General features: G+C 36.7%; 1 protein-coding gene across 9 annotated transcripts in view; it reads right to left on the reverse strand.

Annotated features, from left to right (window-relative positions):
• Positions 1 to 21,957, reverse strand: part of BCAS3 (BCAS3 microtubule associated cell migration factor) — a 709,394-nt gene that overhangs the window by 628,208 nt on the left and 59,229 nt on the right. For all 9 annotated transcript variants that reach the window (XM_019027610.4, XM_019027611.4, XM_019027606.4 and 6 more), the window contains exon 6: positions 13,174 to 13,255. In XM_019027610.4, coding sequence (XP_018883155.1) covers positions 13,174 to 13,255 — 82 coding nt within the window. The remainder of the gene's footprint in view (positions 1 to 13,173; positions 13,256 to 21,957) is intronic.

Raw genomic sequence — 21,957 nt, forward strand, 5'->3', positions numbered from 1 at the left:
ACCCAAGGATACTATATCCAGCAAAATTATCCTTCATGAATGAAGGAGAAATAAAGTCTTTCCAAGATAAGCAAAAGCTGGGGGAATTCATCATCACTAGACTAGGCCTACAAGAGATGCTCAAAGGAGTCCTAAACATGAAAGCAAAAGAATAACATATACCCTATCAGGAAAACGCACAAAAATATAAAACTCACTGGTAAACCAAACACACAAATAAGGAAGAGAAAGGAACAAAGAATATGCAAAACAAACAGAAAACAAATTATATGACAGTAACAAAATCTCACACATCAATAATAACCTTAAATGTAAATTGATTAAATTATCTGCTTAAAAGACAGGGACTGGCTGAATGTATAAAAGAAACATGATCCAACTATGATGGCTACAAGAAATGCACTTTGCCTACAGACATACATAGGCTCAAAGTAAAGGGATGGAAAAAAGATACTCCATCCAAATAGAAACTAAATGTGAGCAAGACTAGCTATACTGATATCAGATAAAACAGATTTTGGCTGGGCATGGTGGCCACACCTGTAATCCCAGTGTTTTGGGAGGCTAAGGTGGGAGAACCACTTTAAGTCAGGAGTTCAAGACCAGCTTGGGCAACACAGAGAAACCCTCATCTCTACAGTATTTTTTAAAAGTTAGCCAGGCATGGTGGTGCACACCTCTACTCCCAGCTACTCAGGAGGCTGTGGTGGAAGGACTGCTTCAGCTTAGGAGTTCAAGGTGGCAGTGAGCTACAATCACACCTCTGCACTTCAGCCCAGGTGACACAGTGAGACCTTATCTGTAAAAATAAACAAAATGAAACAAAACAAAAACAGTAAAAAAAAAAAAAAAAAAAAGTCACTACGTAATGATAAAGGAGTCAATCCAGCAAGAGAATGTAACAATTCTAAATATATATGCATCCAACACTGGATCATCCAGATTCATAAAGCGAATATTAGTAGATCTAAAGGGAGAGATAAACTGAAATACAGTAACAGTAGGGGGCTTCAACTCCCCACTCTCAGCATTAAACAGATCATTCAGACAGAAAATCAGCAATGAAACATTGGATTTAAACTGGACTTCAGACCCAACAGACCTAACAGGCACGTATAGAACATTCTATCCAACAACTACAGAATATACATTCTGCAAATTTTCTTTACAGAGATGGGGACTTGCTATGTTGCCAGGCTGGTTATACATTCTTATCAACACATAGAACATTCTCCATGACAGACTATACGTTAGGCCACTAAATAAGTTTCAACGAATTTTTAGAAACTGAAATCTTCCAGCCTGGCCAAAATGGCAAAACCCCATCTCTACTAAAAATACAAAAATTAGCTGGGTGTGGTGGCATGTGCCTATAGTCCCAGCTACTCAGGAGGCTAAGGCAGGAGAATTGATAGAACCCGGGAGGCAGAGGTTGCAGTGAGTCGAGATCGTGCCACTGCACTCCAGGCAAAAGAGGGAGACTGTGTCAAAAAAAAAAAAAAAAATCTTCTCAGACTACAGTTGGAATAATACTAAGTATCAACATCAAAATGAATTTTGTAAACTATACAAATACATGGAAATTACATAGGATACTCCTGAACAACCACTGGGTCAATGAAGAAATTATGAGAGAAATCAAAATATTTCTTGAAACAAATTAAAATGGAAACACATCATACCAAAACCATATGGGATACAGCTAAAGCAGTGCTAAAAGAGAAGTTTATAGCAATAAACACATCAAAAAAGTAGAAAACTTTCAAATAAGCAACCTAATGACACACCTCAAGAAACTAGAAAAGTGGCCGGGTGCGGTGGCTCATGCCTGTAACCCCAGCACTTTGGGAAGCCAAGGCAGGTGAATTACCTGAGGTCAGGAGTTTGAGACCAGCCTGGCCAACATGACAAAACTCCGTCTCTACCAAAAAATACAAAAATTAGCCAGGAGTGGTGGTGGGAGCCTGTAATCCCAGCTACTCGGGAGGCTGAGGCAGAAGAACCGTTTGAACCGGAAGGCGGAGGCTGCAGTGAGCCAAGAATAAACCAAACTCAAAATTAGCAGAATAAAAGAAAAAATAAAGAACAGGGCAAACTAAATAAAATAGAGACTCAAAAAACAATACAAAGTATCAATGAAACAAAAAGTTGGTTCTTCAAAAAGATAAACAAAATCAATAAACCTCAAAATACCAATGTCATTTTTTACATAATTAGAAAAAACAATTCTCAAATGTGTATAGAATCAAAAAAGAGCCCAAATAGTCAGAGCAATTTTGAGTCAAAAGAAAAGGTGAAGCCATCAAACTATCTGACTTTAAAATATATTACAAGGCTATAGTAATCAGAATAGCATGATATTGGTATAAAAACAGACACATAGACCAATGGAACAGAATAGGAGTCTAGAAATAAATCCATGTATTTATAACCAACTGATTTTTTATAAAGACTCCAAGAATATACACAAGGGAAAAGACCTTCAATAAATGGTGCTGGGGAAATTCAATATCCATATGCATAAAATGAAACTGAACACCTATCTCTCCCCATATACAAAAATCAACTCGAGATGGATTAAAGACATAAATTTAAGACCTAAAACAGTAAGACTACTAAATATATATATATGGAAAACACTTCAAGACATAGGTCTAGGCAAAACCTTCATGACTAAAACCTCAAAAGCACAGACAACTATAACAAAAATATACATATAGGACTATATTAAACTAAAAGGCTTCCATACAGCAAAGGAAACAATTAACAGAGTGAACAGACAACTTGCTTAATGAAAGAAAATATTTGCAAACTATTCATCCAATAAGGGACTAATATCCAGAGTATACAAAGAACTCAAACAATTCAACAATTTTTAAAAATCCCATTAAAATGTGGGGTAACAACATAGACATTTATCAAAAGAGGACATATTAATGGCAAATACGTATACAGGAAAAATGCTCAAAATTACTAAGCATCATGGAAATACAAGAAAAAAACCACAATGAGATATCATCTTACCCCAGTTAGAATGGCAATCATTAAAAGAAAACACACACACACACACACACACACACACACACACACACACACACATATATACATGCTGGCAAGGATGCAGAGAAACTCTTTTATTTATTTATTTATTTATTTATTTATTATTATTATTATTTTTTTGAGACAGAGTCTTGCTCTGTCGCCCAGGCTGGAATGCAATGGTGCGATCTCAGCTCACTGCAACCTCTGCCTCCTAGGTTCAAGCAATTCCCTGCCTCAGCCCCCCAAGTGGCTAATTTTTGTATTTAGAAGGGAACTCCTTTTTTTTTTCTTGAGACAGAGTCTCACTCTGTCACTAGGCTGGAGTGCAGTGGTGCGATCTCGGCTCATTGTAACCACCACCTTCTGGGTTCAAGGGATTCAGCTGCCTCAGCCTCCCGAGTAGCTGGGACTACAGGCACGCGCCAACACGCCCAGCTAATTTTTGTATTTTTAGTAGAAACGGGGTTACACCATGTTGGCCAGGATGGTCTTGATCTCTTGACCTCGTGATCCGCCTGCCTCAGCCTCCCAAAGTGCTGGGATTACAGGCATGAACCACCGCACCTGGCCAAGAAGGGAACTCTTACATGCTGTTGGTGGGAATGTAAACTGATATAACCACTGTGGAAAACAATATGGAGGTTCATCAAAAAATTAAAAATAGAACTACCATATGATCCAGCAATCCCATTACTTGGTATTTATCCAAAGGAAAAGAAATCTGTATAACCTGCACTCACATGTTTATCACAGCACTATTTACAGCAGCAAAGATATGGAATCAACCTAAGTGCCCACTGATGGATGAATAAATAAAGAAAATGTGGTATATATACAGAATGAAATATTATGTGGCCATAAAAAAATAATAAAATCATGTCACTGCAGCACAGGGATGGAACTGGAGGTAATTATGTTAGGTCAAATAAGTCAGGCACAGAAATTCAGATGTCACATGTTCTCACTCATATGTGGAAGCTAAAGAAACTGATCTCATGGAGACAGAGAATAGGATGATACATACCAGAGCCTGGGAAGAATGTGTGGATGGAAGGGGGGTGGATAAAGAGAGGTTGGTTAATGGGTACAAACACACAGTTAGAACAGGGGTCCCCAACTCCTGGGCCGCAGACTGGTACCAGTTCATGTCCTGTGGGTGAGCATTAGGAGAGCAAGCATTACTGTCTGTGCTCCACCTCCTGTCAGGTAAGCGGTGGCATTAGATTCTCACAGGAGCACCAACCCCACTATGAACTCTGCATGTAGGGGATCTAGGTTGTGCACTCCTTATGAGAATCTAACTAATGCCTGATGATCTGAGGTGGAACAGTTTCATCCTGAAATAATCCCCCACCACGCCCCCCATCCATGGAAAAACTGGCTTGCTTCCACAAAACAGGTCCCTGATGTCAAAAAGGTTGGGGCCACTAAGTTAGAACAAGTAAGCCTCAATATTCAATAGCAGAGTAGGATGACTATAGTTAGCAACAACGTATTATATATTTCAAAGTAGCTACAAGAGAGAACTTGAAATGTTACCAGCACATAGAAATGATAAATACTTCAGGTGATGGATACCTAAAATACCCTAACCTGATCATTACACATTCTATGCACGTAAGAAATATTCACAAGTACTGCATAACATGTAAAATATTTGTATCAATTTTAAAAATTAAAAATTGAAAAAATGGGAGAAAAATGAAAACAAATGTTAAGGTTGCTTAAATAAGTAATCATAAATCCACATGATGAAGATTTTTGCAGCTATTGAAAAGCATATTGAAAAGAAGAATATCTAATATCAGGAAAATGCTCAACTAATAATGTTAAATTAATAAAAAGCTACAAAATACATTACATAGTAATCCCAATTTTTAAAACACATCATGTACATGGAGTGTGTGTATAAAGAGGCTTAAATGATATAAAACAAGAGATTAACAGAGAGTATCTTCAGGGAACAGGGTTTTGAAGTACTTCTTTTTTATACTATGTGCTATATAACCAAATAATAATTGATATTACAAGTTTCAGTTTCACCATTTACCAACTGTCAATTTCTTTGAGCATTAAGTCTCCTCACCTGTGAATTAGGATAATGGTACTCACCCTGAAGAATAGTGGAAAAGTGGTAATAATGTATACAAACAACCTAAAATGTTATCTGAAAAGTATCAAGCATTATATAGTTCGCTTAATTCACCTCTCTTTTGTGTTCAGTACATTTCTCTCTATACCTCTTATAGAAAAACGCCCTAATAACAGGGTTCAGCTAGGTATAAACTGAGAATCCTCTGAAATCAATTTCCTATACCTAAAACCATGAAATCATCAAACTGAAAAAGCAGCACCTCTAAACCAGACATTCTCCCCCTAGAAACACTGTTCTCTGACCCAAATCATTAAAGAAATTTAAGATGAATACAACATATGTTCTCAAGTTACAATTTACCTGAATCACATCACAGGCTTAGCAAAATATTGCAAAAACCTAAATGATCACAAGCAGTAAGACCTCAATAATAAAGACTAGGTGTTATTTTTAAAAATACACAATACACAAGGCAAACTGAGCAGTAATTAGAGCAGAAAACATTAGAGAAGCCCTAAATCTCATAGTTTAGCCATTTAAAATGTCAATAAGCCTGTTTCCTCATCTTTGCAATAGACTGGTGAGGAATATCAACAAATGTCAGTTGACCTACTTTTAGAGGCTTGCTAGTGTTTTGGCTGAACAGACTATGTGTGTGTGTGTGTGTGTGTATTTTAAATTTCACATCTGCATTTCTAAGAAATTATTCAAGGCCAAAATGATTGTCTTTCTCCAGGAGCAGGAAGGAAACAGAATATACACCAGACTAACACAATTCTTATGAGTTATAAGCTCTATTAATGTAAAAAACATCAGGCCAGGCACGGAGGATTACACCTGTAGTCCTTGTACTTTGGGAAGCCGAGGCAGAAGGATCACCTGAGGCCAGTGGTTCAAGACCAGCCCGTGCATCACAGTGGGATCCCATCTCCGACCACGCCATTGCACTCCAGCCTGGGTGACAGAGCAAGACTCCGTAATTAGCCAGGCATGGTGCCACACGCCTGTGGTCTCAGCTACTTGGAGGTTGAGGCAGGAGGATCACTTGGGCCCAGGAGGTCAAGACTGCAATGAGTCATGATTGTGTCACTGTTCTCTAGCTTGGGTGACAGAGCAAAATTCTATCCCAGAGAAAGAAAAAAGAAAAAAAGAAGTCAGGTGTGGCAGCTCACACTGTAATCCCAGCACTTTGGGAGGCCAAGGCAGGAGGATCACTTGAGCCCAGGAGGTCAAGGCTGCAGTGAGCCATGATTGTGCCACTGCACTCCAGCGTGGGCAAGAGAGAGAGAGACCCTGTCTCAAAATAAAATAAATAAAATAAAATACATCATTTGATCACTGATAATTTATAAACAACACTTTATACAAAGTAGCATTCTAGATAATTGTCTATAAAATATTGAATAAATTCATTATGGGGTACCCCTCATATGGTACATATTATTATTATGCAAGTCATTGCATAGAATGCAAATATTAGAAAAACACAGTTCCCATCATTCCAAAAAGCTAAGATTATAGTAACAGAAATTCCATAATAAAACAGAAATTTTGTCCAAAATCTATGAAAATCAGAGACTGGCAAGGAAGAACTACTTCCTGACCATCAACAATATGGAAAATGTAATAAAATAAGAAGACGCGGCAGAGTGTGGTGGCTCATGCCTCTAATCCCAGCACTTTGGGAGGCCGAGGCAAGCAGATCACGAGGTCAGGTGATCGAGACCATCCTGGCTAACATGGTGAAACCCCATCCCTACTAAAAATACAAAAAATTAGATGGGTGTGGTGGCAGGCGCCTGTAGTCCCAGCTACTCGGGAGGTTGAGGCAGGAGAATGGTGGGAACCCGGGAGGCAGAGCTTGCAGTGAGTGGAGGTCGAGCCACTGCACTCCAGCCTGGGTGACAGAGCAAGACTCCGTCTCTAAATAAATAAATAAATAAATAAAATAAGAGACAAATAACAACAAAATAAAATTTTAATTAAACTTTCAAAAAAAGTCATGATTTAAAGTTAAGCATAGTAAAATACAGAAGGATTTTCTTAGTATGAAACTAAAGATTAATAATAACCTAGTAAAGGGCTCAAATCAATGAGAAAGAATATAAACAAGTGTGATATTAATGAATACAAATAGCAAAAATATGAGGATTTTCTATCTTCCCTAGTAATCAAGGATCAAAAAATTACATATGGGTACAGTGGGTCACATCTGTAATCCCAGCACTGGGAGGCTGAGATGGGAGAATTGTTCGAGGCCAGGGGTTCAAGACTAGCCTGGGCAACATGGCAAGACCTCATCTCTACAAAAAATTTAAAAATTAGCCAGGCATGCTGACGTGTGCCTGTAGTCCTAGGTATTCAGGAGGCTGTGGTGGGAAGATTGCTTGAGCCTAGGAGTTTGAGGCTTCAGTGAGCTAGGATCACACCACCGCATCCCAGCCTGGGCCACAAAGTGAGACTGTCTCTAAAAATAAACACTTTTAAGTTACATATGAATAGGATTTTCTCCCATCCAGACAGGCAAAGATTGAAAAGATTCATAATAACCAGTATAGGACAGAATAAGGAGAAATGGGATTCTCATGTATAAATGTTGGTAGACTCTCTCTAAGAGGAAATTTTACAGCATGCATCAAAATTGAAATACACAAGGCCGAGGCGGGCGGATCACGCAGTCAGGAGATCAAGACCATCCTGGCTAACATGGTGAAACCCCGTCTCTACTAAAAATAAATTAGCCAGGCATGGTGGCAGGCGCCTGTAGTCTCAGCTACTCAGGAGGCTGAGGCAGGAGAATGGCGTGAACCCAGCAGATGGAGCTTGCAGTGAGCCGAGATCGCGCCACTGCACTCCAGCCTGGGCGACAAGAGTGAGACTCTGTCTCAAAAAAAGAAAAAAAAAAATGAAATACACATGTGAGCAATTCCCCATTAGGAGTTACCCTTAAAAAAAAATTCCTTGTATACTTTTTTAAATGTACATATACGGAAGTATATAACAACATAACCAACTGGGAAAAAACAATATAAATACCCATACAATACAATGTTACATAATTTTTAGCAATAATAAAATAAATACCTAAGTTCTGAAATAAAACAATGTTCACTATAAATCGTTATGAAAAATATTACACTTACACACACACACACACACACACACACACACACCCTTCAGCCAATACATGTAATACATATAAACAAACTGAATCAGTCCTGGGACATAATAATATAAGTTAGTGTTATGCATGTGTGAATAGTTAAGGGGAAAAAAACTAGAAATATATGCTGTTAATATGGGCCTTTGGTACAATGCTCAATATCTGAGGAAGGATGAAAAGGAAGAAGCAGTCAGATTTACCTTTGCTAACACAGACTCACATAAATTTTCATTTCCCACATTTGAGTATTACTTGATTTTTTTAATAATCAATATTTTCAGTGGTTAGAATTACATGGTCCTTACTTTAAGAAATTAAAAACAGGCTGGGCGCAGTGGCTCACGCCTGTAATCCCAGCACTTTGGAAGGCCGAGGCAGGTGGATCACCTGAGGTCAGGAGTTCGAGACCAGCCTGACAAATATGGAGAAACCCTGTCTCTACTAAAATTACAAAAACTAGTCGGGTGTGGTGGCACATGCCTATAATCCCAGCTACTCGGGAGGCTGAGGCAGGAGAATTGCTTAAACCCAGAAGATGGAGGTTGTGGTGAGCCTAGATTGCACCATTGCACTCCAGCCTGGGCAACTCCATCTCAAAAAAAAAAAAAAAGAAAAAGAAAAAAAAGAAACAAATTAAAAACATATTAAAGGAAGTGAAAGTCTCTTTTTTACTTGTATATTAAAATATACATACTGATACATCTTATTACAAAAGTGAAGTACTAAAAGCCAAAATGGCTACTTAAAGTAATGAATAAGAAAAATTTATTACTTGGAATTAAGTTCTGGAAGGACAGATTTGAAAGATAATTAGTAACAGTTTTTATCTGAGATAATACCAATTAATTAGTCATAGCTTTCTGGAATATTGCATTGAAAAAAATCCTAAGGCAGATCTAGGTTCATTAAGAAAATAATCAATTATTATTGATAGTGGCCATGAAGAAGCAGGGATGCATAAGCTGTGTTGACATGAGTAAATGCCCATTAAATACAATGATGGTCTTCTGTGGGATATGAAGACATCCAAATCCTTCAGTTTCTCACTTTTAGTTAGGGGACAGACTTTCTACAGAAATACCTTTAGAAAGGGAATTCACTTTTTCTTCCACGTCTTAAATTGCAAAGTATTATACAATCCAGCAACATTCAACAAATATTTATTAATACCTTGTATAAAGCACTCTGTGAGACACTGAATACATAAAAACAGTCTGCAAATGTAGCAAACAAGAGGCAAATGAACAATTAAAGAACATTAAGTCCTATGGGAGCATGCACTACTGACAGTGGATAAGGAACAAGAAGGGTTAGAAGGACGTAAGTATTCTAGAAGAGGAAATAACAAAAGCAGACCTGAAAGCAGGAAGATGGGTCTTTTGAGGAAATAAAAGAAATTCAGTACAACTATCACAAGGGAATGTTGTTGTGATGACTAGTGAGGGGGACAGGGTAAGGATGGCAGAATGTGATGCTGGAAAAATGCACAGGAAGGGATTCAGTTCACAAAAGATTTACAGAACCTTCTATGCAGCAGCACTGCTAAATTCACTGATTAATTCTAACTATTTGTTGGTTCTATTGCATTTTCTATGTACACAATCATGTTATCGATGAACAACGACACTTTCATATCCTTCTTTCTAATCTTTATGTCTTTTATTTTTTTTTCTTGCCTTATTGTAATGGCTAGGAACTACAATAAATAGAAGTGGTGACAGAAGTCATCCTGAACTCAGCAGGAAAGCATTCAATATATCAACACTGAGTATGACACTTGGTATACATTTTTAAAGCAGATAACTTTTATCATATTCAGAAAATTTTTTTTCTATTCCTAGTTTGCTAAAACTTTTCTTTTTTAAATCATAAATGGCTACTGAGATTTGGCAAAGTTTTCTTCTACTTCTATTGAGATGATCATACAGGTTTTCTTCTTCACTCTAATACAGTAAATTACATGGATTAATTTTCTTTTTTTTTTTTTGAGATGGAGTCTCACACTGTCACCCTGACTGGAATGCAATGGCGCTACCTCGGCTCACTGCAACCTCTGCCTCCCAAGTTCAAACAATTCTCCTGCTTCACCCTCCCGAGTAGCTGGAATAACAGGCACTGGCCACCATGCTCGGCTAATTTTTTGTATTTTTAGTAGAGACGAGGTTTCACTATGTTGGCCACTCTGGTCTTGAACTCCTGACCTCATGATCACCTGCCTCGGCCTCCCAAAGTGCTGGGATTACAGGCGTGAGCCACTGTGCCCATCCCATTGATTAATTTTCAAATGTTAGCCAACATTGTATTCCTGGAATAAATCTTACTTTGTCCTGATGTATAATTCTTTTTATATGTCATTGGATTCTATTTGCTACTTATTTGTATGTAAAGTATACCAAGAAAGAAGAAAGGGAGGGAAAGAAGAAAGAAGGGAGGAGGGTATTAGATATGGGAAGTATAGGATAAGAAAAACATAACAGCAGAAAATAATTGTTCAATAGAAGTAATAGTGAGCCACACTGGAACTATCTTAAAAAAAGAATAAGAAAGAAATTAATTTTAAAAAATTAACCAGTACAAGGGATTTAACACCCAGATAATACAAGTTATAGAAAGAGTGAACAACGAAAACTCAATGGAAGAAATCAACAACAAAAATTGAAGCCATTTCATCAAAATACCGGACTTGCATTTCCAAATTAAAACGGTCCAGGAAAATGTGTGAATCAAGACACAAAACTGCAAAGTCTCAGAACATCGGGAACAAAGCCAACATTGTATGGATTTCCAGAAAGTAAAACAAGCCACAAAGAAAAAGGTATCAAAATGGCCTCAGACTCTTCAACATAATGTTACACCAATGCCTTCGAAATTCTGAAGTAACATTCTTATAAACACGTATTTGTTATCCAGCCAAATAATCAATCAAGAGTGAAGGAAGAATAAAGACAGACAATACCTCCCACACATCCTTTTTCAGAAAGCTACATATTCCACCATAACGAATTAAAGCAAAATGGGTAAAAGAGAAAAGTGGGTATTACTCTTTTCCATTACAAGTTTTATGTGATCATTTGCACGTATAACTTTGGGGAGAAAAAATCTAAAAGGCTGCTCCGAAGGTAGTGAGTTCTTGATTGTTTACAGTCAGTTACTGATGGAACTCCTTGTTCTACTTTTCCCCCCTTCTCACTACTGCACTTGACTAGTCTCTTTAAAAAATCTAAAAAATTAATCAAATACAATAAAAGCTACACAAGTAATTTGTTCAAATCATAACAGAAAACTTACCCATGTAAAATTATATTTTAAATCTAACAATATATTTTTAAATAAATACATTATAGTGAAGGAAGGAATCTTTTTTTTAAGAGGAAAGTAAATTAAATCTACTTCTAAATAAAATATTAGCAATATTAATTGGATATTTTCATGACATATTTCTGCCTTAAAAGTTGAGAAAAGATGAACATTGATAATACGCATAAACAAAATAACTTCATAAATAACATGAAGAGGGAAAAATCTGCGTCTGTGAATTACACACAAAGAAACAGCAGAGCCCTTTAGTAATAAAGTCCTCCTTGATTCCAGCCATCCAAAGAGAAAGCTGGCTATTCCAAAACCCTTCTAGAAAAGGATGGTCTAGAATCTTCATTATCAAAATATTTCACCAAAGTACAAATGCAACAAAAAACAGAACAAGAGAGAGAGTGACAGAGCATGAGAGAGCGAGAGACAGCACAATCCATTGTGTGAGAAAGAAACAGAGAGACAGCTAAAGAGCTGAAATCAGAATATGCCATAGAGTTGAATAGCAAGGGAGAAAATCTACACGTGACTGCAAAATACTGTTGCTTGTTTCCTCCACCCTCCTCATTTCATTTAGGCAGATTTAGTTGCTAAATTAATCCCTAAATTATTTACGCACAATCACAATGTCATAAGTTTTCAAAAACATCTTTCTCACAAATTTAGAGGATTAGCTGCTACAAGAAGTCTTATAAGATTTTTTTCACTTCCGGTAACTTTTTAAAATATAATAGAATTAAAATATTTTAATATCCTCTTTTTAAGAAGATTTTAAAGTATCCAAACATGATTATTATGATTATGTTTTCACTGCACATGCAAAAACATGCTTGAGTGAACACAGGAAAGGTAATGAGAGAATAACACCTTTGGAAAACTCAAAGTATTAAGGAGTCAGGAGTTATTTAGCCATCTAAACAGCAAGTTTAATACAAACACATATTTGAATTTTTTAAATAAATATAAAACATATATATTATTTAAACACAACATTAAGAAGTATTCTCTATTAAAGCAGAATTGCAAGCTTAAAAGCCCAAAACTCCATTTCTGACATAGCTGTAGATGCAGACAGCAGAGTCATCTACAGCCCAGAGAAAAGTGAAAACCAAGCTCTCCACGGCATAAGTATAACTGAGAAGGAGGGCAAAGGCATGAGAACAACAGAGACTTGAGGAATACCCACAGAAGAAAGCTAAGCCAGAAACATAACAAAGGCGGCACAGTCAGCCAGGAAGGGATCTGGGAAGAAGGATGCCATGAAAACCAAGAGAGAAAAAGAGCTTCAAGAAAGACCCAGCAAAGGCAGAGGCTAAATCGAGATCAAAGAGGATGAAGATAAATCAAAACCACAGCAGAAAGTGAATGGCCATATTGAATTGGTTAAGATTACCTATTTCCATCTCAACTGACAGAACTAAGTTTATCTTTGGGGGAGGTGGGGAAGGGGAATGGACACTTGGAGGAAAACAGACTTTAGTTATCATTCTTGCTGCCTGTAGTCCAAGACCAACAAAAGAGAAACTCTTTTATGAATGATTCTTTTCTTAAGGACTACACTCACCAAACTGTGGAGCAGGCAAGATTCTAGCCGCTCGAATTGGGCCATGTCGAACAGAGAAGAGCTCTTGTGCTTCGCCACTGATCTGCGTAAGAGAAGAAAGAAAATATTTCAGTGGGAAAATGAAGGTCACAACAGTATTATATAAAAACAAGATCTTCTAAATTTTATAACAATATTTTGTCTGAAATATATATACATACACCCACACCCATTTATCATTGGTCATACATGTTAAGTATATTCATATCTTAAATTACTGCAAGTAATTTTAGAAAACTGTAAGAGCACACACTTGATATGAACAGAAAAAAAGGGTCTGTTCTGGAAGTCTATAATTTTTATCTTATTAAACCATTAGAAATCTGTACAGTTCCTGCACAACTGCCTTCTTTGAGAACAAAACAACTGTAATACTACTCTGAAAATCTCACCTTAAATATTATAGCAACTTTAACAAATATGTTGTAAATGAGAAAAAGCAATACTTATTGCAAAGAACACTTAGGTGAAATGTGAATAACTTAGGTATACTTATGGTTAGGCAACTAATTGTCTGTTAACCTTGAGTAAATCATGTAACCTCAATAAGCCTATATTCTTTCACAATCATAAAACGAAAAGGAAAAGCTGCTAAAAAAAAGCTGCCAGGATACTTCTAATTTCAATATTCTATGAACAAAAAATTCTATATATATATACAACTTTTAAAAGTCATCATTTTTATTATACACATAAATATACACATAGCTCAAACATTATGAATATCCAAGCACTTTGAGTCATTCATTCTATTAATTCAAAAGGTAAAGGGTATGTTCAGGACATTTTGCAGGGGATAAAAATTTTTTTAAAAGAAGAACAAAAGGTAAAGAGGTATGGTAATATGTGTCGAGTGTGAAAACAACTGCTTTTCAAACTGCTGATTGAAGCACTGAGCAGATTAAATTATAGTTAAGAATAGCTTTCCTATTTCCATCTCAACTGACAGAACTACGAGTTTATCTTTGGGGGAGGTGGGGAAGGGGGATGGACAGATTAAATTACTGTACATGGTACTGTAGTTCTTAAACCATTTTCATAATTGCCTAGTGTTTGATGAAATATGCAATATCAGAGAAAATGGCAAACATTATAAAACTAGTTCAAGATACAAAAGAACTTACAACCAATGTAATAAAGATATAAATTCAATAGAGGAAACATACTGATGGTATTTTTTTAAATACCTGCCTGCCATACAAGCAGTTTAAAATATCAAAGATGTATACATTATAAAATTAGAAGTGTATAAATCTTACAATATTACTATAAATCTACAGAGCTCTCTTTTAGAGTAACTACTTTTTTAGATTTTCAGCTTCTATCTGAATTTAAGAGCTGCAAACTATAAATATTTTTGTTTCTTAAAATGTTAAGTTGTGATAACGCCTAAATGACTATCACATTCATTTTGCTTATGATAATTACTACAAATTATTTATTAGCAAGAAATCCTTCTGTAGCACTTGGGATGCAGATGTGAAGAATGCTAGGACTAACTGTGCAACAATAGCACCACCTATCACCAATGAAACACGTAAAAGCTATAAACTCATTATTCCAAACTATAAGAACTTATTTACTCTACAAATTCCTTTGTAACTTTTAATTTTCAGAATAAAAACCATGGCCATTATAGTCCACACTTTATTATTATAGAACAAAATTTAAAATTTAGAAAAAGTCTTCAAAGGTTATTTGTTCAACTTCCCCTGCAATGTAGTATCGTACATTCTCTGAAATCTAAAAATTACACTTATTTTAAGCATATATATGCTAAAAGGTGTAACACTAATGTAATCTAATTATATTACAGATGTGTCATTGGCTATTTACACCTACCTTTTAAAATTTTAACAATAGCCAAAAGAATAAAAACACTGCCAAGCCATTTACATTTTAAAAATAAATTATTGTAACAGATAAGTGTTACCCAATATACCTGCTATTTCTATTAATAAAATAAAAAATATATTTTAAAATAATACCATAGAACTTACATTGAAATTATATTTCAAGTAATGAAAAATACTTCTCACTTTACACTTATAATAAATTATAGTATTCTAAAACAAAATCCACCACTCTGTACTATTATTTCCATATGCCAGTTCTAGTATTTAGCTTTTGGTCCTATCAAATAAAACCTTTATGTTAAAGAAGTGTAACCATATTTAAATGAGCTGCTGTACTCAATTATTCAAAAAAAAAGAATAAAACAAATCTGTCTCAGCATACTCACAATACAAAAGTTTGCTATCATTGTATTTAATACACAAGAGCTTATTTTGACATCAAAAAACATTTTGAAACCTGAATATACAATACTTTTCAGCAAAACAGCTTTCAAAACAAACCTAAATGCCCTATTCTAAGCTTGTATCTTAAATCCCTCCTTACACATAAGGCAATGGGTGAGGGGAGGAAAAAAACATTTGGACTGATTTTAAAATGCATCCCCACATTCACTGTCCATTCTTCATTACCTCTATGGTCCTAGGATCTGCGTTTAATTATAACTCGGGGGTGGGGGTTGGGGGGAGCAGAGGAAACATTGTGTCACATTTATAGATATTTCTGAATATATTAAAATCAGGATTGTACAACCTACTGAAATTAGAAGCATAATTCTAAACTATCCTATGTGAGTCACAAAATGTCAAACTTCCTCGAGGAGAGAACTCTCCAAATAGTCTGTGGGAATTCTACATTAGAGTACCATTTCAGAACAGAAACAGAGTTAAGGTTTATACAGATATGATCCATACATTTTAGAAAGGACACACAGAGGATGGTTAGTCTTTACAGATTCTGCTTTAGCTATCTTTCTGAATAATAATTTTATACATTATGTCCACTGATAATTTTGCCTTCAAATAAGTGCCAAAACTGATTTTTTATAAGGCTGTCAAGAGTGATTTTTTAGGTTTTAAGAAAAGAGCTCATTAAAAATGGCAAGGAATCTCAGAGATAAGGATTTTCTAGATCCTGAAAAGAAGTATACTAAACTGTAAGTTCACTTTTAAACCAACAATAGCAATAAATACAAGAGTAGAACTACAAGGAAAGAGAGTCCAAGCAGTATTCCAACTTCCTGGCAACTGTGGTAACTTGGGGAGAAGAGCGAACAGGGAGAAAGCCTCTCCAAGAGCTCCTCATGGTCTCTGCCTTTGTTCTTACTGGCATTTTAATTTCTGATGACAGACTTTTGTTGTTTGGGGCATAAACCGGACGTACCAGTTTGGAGGCACAATAAGGAGAACAAAGAATGATTTGTTCACACTGTAGGAAAAAAAATCTTTTCCAACCATAGAAAATAGCTTTCTCATGGTGAAAATATGCAAATTACATACCAAACCAAAAAAGGGGTGGGAGTAGTACAAGTTTAGAATCTCACAACTCGATCTAAGGCAAAAGGAAATTACAACAGCTAAGACAATAATATACACACAGAAAAGGCTACACAAGTTCTGGGAGAGCTGTAGAAGTGCTTTTAGAGAATTCTGAAAGCAAATGAAGGTTATCTTGCCCTCAGAATCAAACTTATTTCTAAACTTCTGATGACTTTTCATAGACCAATTATAATATAGAAAATTCAAATACCAAAAGACAATAAAAATACTGCTTTATAATGCTGCATTATTAGGACAAGAGTACACATTCACAACCCCACTTTCCCCTATAGATACTGGTTAAATGGATGTTTGTGGTCCACAAATGATTTTTTTTTTTTAGCAAACTTTCTCAAAAGGTAACAAACACAGAAAAAATACATACATCCTAAGTATATGTATAACATACATCCTCAGTATATCTATAACATGAATTTTAAATGTTAACGCACCTCTGAACCAAAAGACATCAAGAAACAGAATATTATGGATACTCAGAAGGTCCTCCTACATCTCTTTTCAGTCATAATCCCAACTCAAGAGTGGCCATAACTACAATCCTGATTTCTATTACTTTAAGTTCTACTTGTTCATCTTAATGTAAATGGGTTCCCACAATATGTACCCTTGGGAATGGCTTCTTTCACACATTACTATGCTTATGAAATTAATTCATGTTGTTGCATGGAATTGTAGTTTTATACGTATTGCTATATAGATTTCCATTGTATGAAAATACTACAATTTTTTTTTTTTTTTTTTTTTTTTTGAGAAGGAGTCTCGCTCTGTCACCCAGGCTGGAGTGCAGTGGCGCGATCTTGGCTCACTGCAAGCTCCACCGCCTGGGTTCACGCCATTCTCCTGCCTCAGCCTCCCAAGTAGCTGGGACTACAGGCACGTGCCACCATGCCCGGCTAATTTTTTGTATTTTTAGTAGAGACAGGGTTTCACTGTGTTAGCCAGGATGGTCTCAGTCTCCTGACCTTGTGATCTGCCCGCCTCGGACTCCCAAAGTGCTGGGATTACAGGCGTGAGCCACCGTGCCTGGCCGAAAATATTACAATTTTATCCATTGTACTACTGTTCATGGACCTCTGAGTTGTTTTTACTTTTTTACTTCTAGTTTTTAGCTCTTAAGATGTCAAGGAGGCCAGGCACAGTAGCTCATGCCTTATAATCCCAACACTTTGGGAGGCCAAGGTGGGCGGATCACTTGAGGTCATGAGTTCGAGACCAGCCTGGCCAACATGGTGAAAAGCTGTCTCTACCAAAAATACAAAAATTAGCTGGGCATGGTGGCACACACCTGTAGTCCCAGCTACTCGGGAGGCTGAGGTGGGAAGTTTGCTTGAACCCAGGAGGCAGAAGTTGCAGTGAGCTGAGATGGCACCATTGCACTCCAGCCTAGGCAACAGAGCAAGACTCAGTCTCAAAAAAAAAAAAAAAAAAAAAAAGATGTCAAGGAAAATTGTGAAAGATTTTGAAATGCTGAATAGATTACTTTGTGTTCTGTGTTTTCTCTATGGATTACCAAGAGCTCTCTAGCAGACCCTTTGGGGTTATCTGATTCTATAGGGGATCCACACTTTGTCTTTGACTGGGCTACTGTACAATACTCTGAGCTGTCAAAAACTGATAGTAACGCAATTGATTCTTGTGCACAGAAATGCAAATGAATTTTGTCTGGTAGAGATACAAGTGAATTCCACTCTGTAGAAAAGATTATTCCAAACAGTACATTTTAGTGCCCAACAGAATATTAACCAAGCTTGTATCTATTAGAAAATTTATTTCAGTATTCCTAATTGCTTCTCTGTGATATTCACCTTCTTCTTGGAACCAGCTATAATAACATCCCAAATCCCTAATCAATGAGTTAAAAAAAATGCAGGATATCTGTCCCTTATATAGTTGTATGAGATCACTGTTTTACCATTTTGAAAACAACATAATAAAGAATATTGATATAAACATTCTCACAAATGTCTTTTAGTAAACATGTATATGTATTTCTCTTGGATATATATCTAGTAGAGTAACTACTTCTGTATATTAGGGCAGGCACATGTGTATCTTTTGTAGATTTAATTTTCTAATGTGATTGTACCAATTTACACTTCCACCAGCAACGTACAAGAGTTCTATCTGCTCCACATCCTAGCCAATATTTAGTGTCAGCCATTCTGGTAGGTGTCCAAAAATTATGGATTTAAATCAATAGATGCATGGTAACTGAAATACATAAATCAGTCTCCAATGGATATGTAATGCTGCCTCAAAGTAAATATATAAATAATTAGTCTTTATTATAATGGCCCTCCATGAGGGCAGATGATGTAAGACTTTTGTCCTGAAGGACCATAGATAGGTATGATAGTACAAGATGTTAATGAGATTCAAGGACTCGATTAAGCAGCTCTTGGAATAAGTAGAGTTTTTTTGTCCATAATGAAATTCATATCTTAATTCCAAATACAATAATGACCAATCCTTCCCTCAAACTAAGGTGCAATGATTAGGTTCTAGCAACACAATGTCCTTCGAAGCTGAAATACACTGATTTGTGAACATTCAGACTTTCAGTTTCCAGGCCAACACATGCAGCTCAGAAGACTTCACTTAGATCTGACCACAGGTAAAAAGCTGAACAGCTCTTCTTACATCCGTCAGAAAAATGACGTCATAGAGCAAACTGCTGCCCCAAAAATTGGAGAGACAAACAGGCAGATACAGAGAATCACAATTTACCAGGGCAGAAATCCACAAGCGAGAACCTCAGGACTCAGTACCAAGGTAGGATCACCTAAACTGTGATTGACAAATTTCTAGAGGCTCAATGTGGACAAGACATTGTAAAATGTAAAAATTAAAAATTGTAAAAAGTAAAAATTCCAGGGGAACCCAGACCTAGGGGCCCTCACACTGGTGTGTTTTACCTCCAGGAGCTCCACCAGGCTCTAACAGCCAATACTGAATAAAAATCCCCTCGAGCCTCTGGCAGTGGGTGTGAAAATGGAACCATCTTGAAATATGCCAGACCAGATCATTCTGTTCTTAACAAAGCCTGGCCTCGACAGAAACTACGTTATGAGAGCCTAACTTGCTGGGGTTATATCAGAGCTTAACCTACCTGGGGAAAGGTAAACACCCAAATCCAATCTCCTCTTACCTTCCTGTCTCACTCGAGGATGTTAAAAAACACACCACACACACTCAAAAAAATAATGAGAAACAAAGGACTAAAACTTACCCACAGGACTGTAGAATGGTTTCCCTCCCCACACACCGCCACTCAATTACTAACGTCCCATTTACCATAGTTCCTTTTACCCAATACATCATATCCTCCCTTTTTTTCTTTTTTTTTTTTTTTTTCTTGAGACAGGGTCTCACCCTGTCACCCAGGCTGGAGTGCAGTACCATGATCTCGGCTCACTGCTGCCTCGGCCCCCCTGGGCTCAAGTGATTCTCCCACCTCAGCCTCTCAAGTAGCTGGGACTACAGGTGCCCACCACCATGCCCAGCTGAATTTTTTTGCATGTTTTTGTAGAGACGAGGTTTCACCATATTGCCCAGGCTAGTCTTGAACTCCTGGCCTCAGTGATCCACCCGCCTCACTCTCCCAAACTGCTGGGATTACAGGTGTGAGCCACCACACATGGACCATATCTTCCTTTTAACAAAAAATTAGAAAGCATACTAAAAGGCAAACAATACAATCTGAAGAGACTCAACAAGCATCAGAACCAGAATCAGAACCGGTAAGCTCAGAGAACAGCATGCGGGATAAATGCCCCAAAAAACCCTACACCAAGGCATACCATTTTCAAATTTCAAACAAATCAAAGATAAAGAAAAAATCTTGAAAGAAGCCAAAGGAAAAATTATCTACTTGTAGAAGAGCAAGGATAAGAATTACATTGCCTTTTCCTCATAAACGATGCAAGCAAGAAGAGAGTGAAGCACTTAGAGTGCTGTGTGAAAAAAAAAAAAAAAAACAGCAACCTCTAATTCTGTATCCTGAAAACTCATCCTTCAAAAACGAAAGACAAAAACTTTCTTGGACAAACAGGAACCGAGGGAATTTGTTGCTGGTAGACCTGCCTTGCAAGAAATGTTAAAAGAAGTTCTACAGGGAAAAAGGTAACAATATAGGTCAGAAACTCAGATTTACATAAGGAAAGAAAAACAACAGAGAAGAATAAGTGAAGGTGAAATAAAACTTATTTTTCTTTCCTTTTTTTTCAGACAGAGTTTTGCTCTTGTCGCCCAGGCTGGAGTACAATGGTGTGATCTCAGCTCACTGCAACCTCTCTGCCTCCCGAATTCAAGCGATTCTCCTGCCTCAGCCTCCCAAGTAGCAGGTATTACAGGTGCCTGCCCCTACACCTTGCTAATTTTCGTAGTTTTAGTAGAGACAGGGTTTCACCACATTGACCAGGCTGGTCTCGATCTCCTGACCTCAGGTGATCCACCTGCCTCAGCCTCCCAAAGTGCTGGGATTACAGGCATGAGCCACTGCGCCTGACCCAAAACTTATTTTTCTTACTAATTTTTTTACAGATAATAGTTTGTTCAAAATAATAGCAATAATGTACTCAATTATGTACGTGTATGTATATATGTGTGGTATTGTGTGTGTATATATATGCACTTATGCATATGTGAAATAAATGACAGCAATGATACAAGAAACAAGAGAGAATTATGAATAGTTTGTTAATATTAGGTATTGCACTACCCATGAAGCAGTATAGTGTTATTTGAAAGTGGACATGCATTGGTTATAAATCTATTGCAAACTCCAGGACAATCACTAAAAGAAGTTTAAAATGTAGTAAAAATGATACGCTAAGAAAGGTAAGAAACAACATCATATAAAATGCTCAAACTAAAAAAGCAGCAAAAGTATGAAAGATAAAAAAAAGAAAAAAACAAAGCAACAATAAAAAAAAATTAAATTTGCCAGTCATGATGGCTTGCTACATGGAAGGCTGAGGCAGGAGGATCAATTAAGCCCAGGAGTTCGAGGCTACAGTGAGCTATGTTCATGCCACTGCACTGCAGCCTGGGCAGAAGACCAAGACCCTTTCACAAGAAAAAACTTTAAAAAATACAAAAAAATAAAAACAAGGGCAACAAATATGGTAGTTATGTATCCATCTATATCAATAATCACGTTAAACATCAATGGTCTAAATATGTCAAACAACAGAGATTGTGAAAACGGATTAAAACACAAGATCCAACTGTATGTTGTGTAGAAGAAATCCACTTTAAATATAAAGACAGGGATTAAAAGTAACAGGATGTAGGAAGATATACCATGCTAACACTAATCAAAAGAAGGCAA

Source organism: Gorilla gorilla, chromosome 4 (assembly GCF_029281585.2).
Source record: "Gorilla gorilla gorilla isolate KB3781 chromosome 4, NHGRI_mGorGor1-v2.1_pri, whole genome shotgun sequence".
Classification (NCBI taxonomy): Eukaryota; Metazoa; Chordata; class Mammalia; order Primates; family Hominidae; genus Gorilla; species Gorilla gorilla.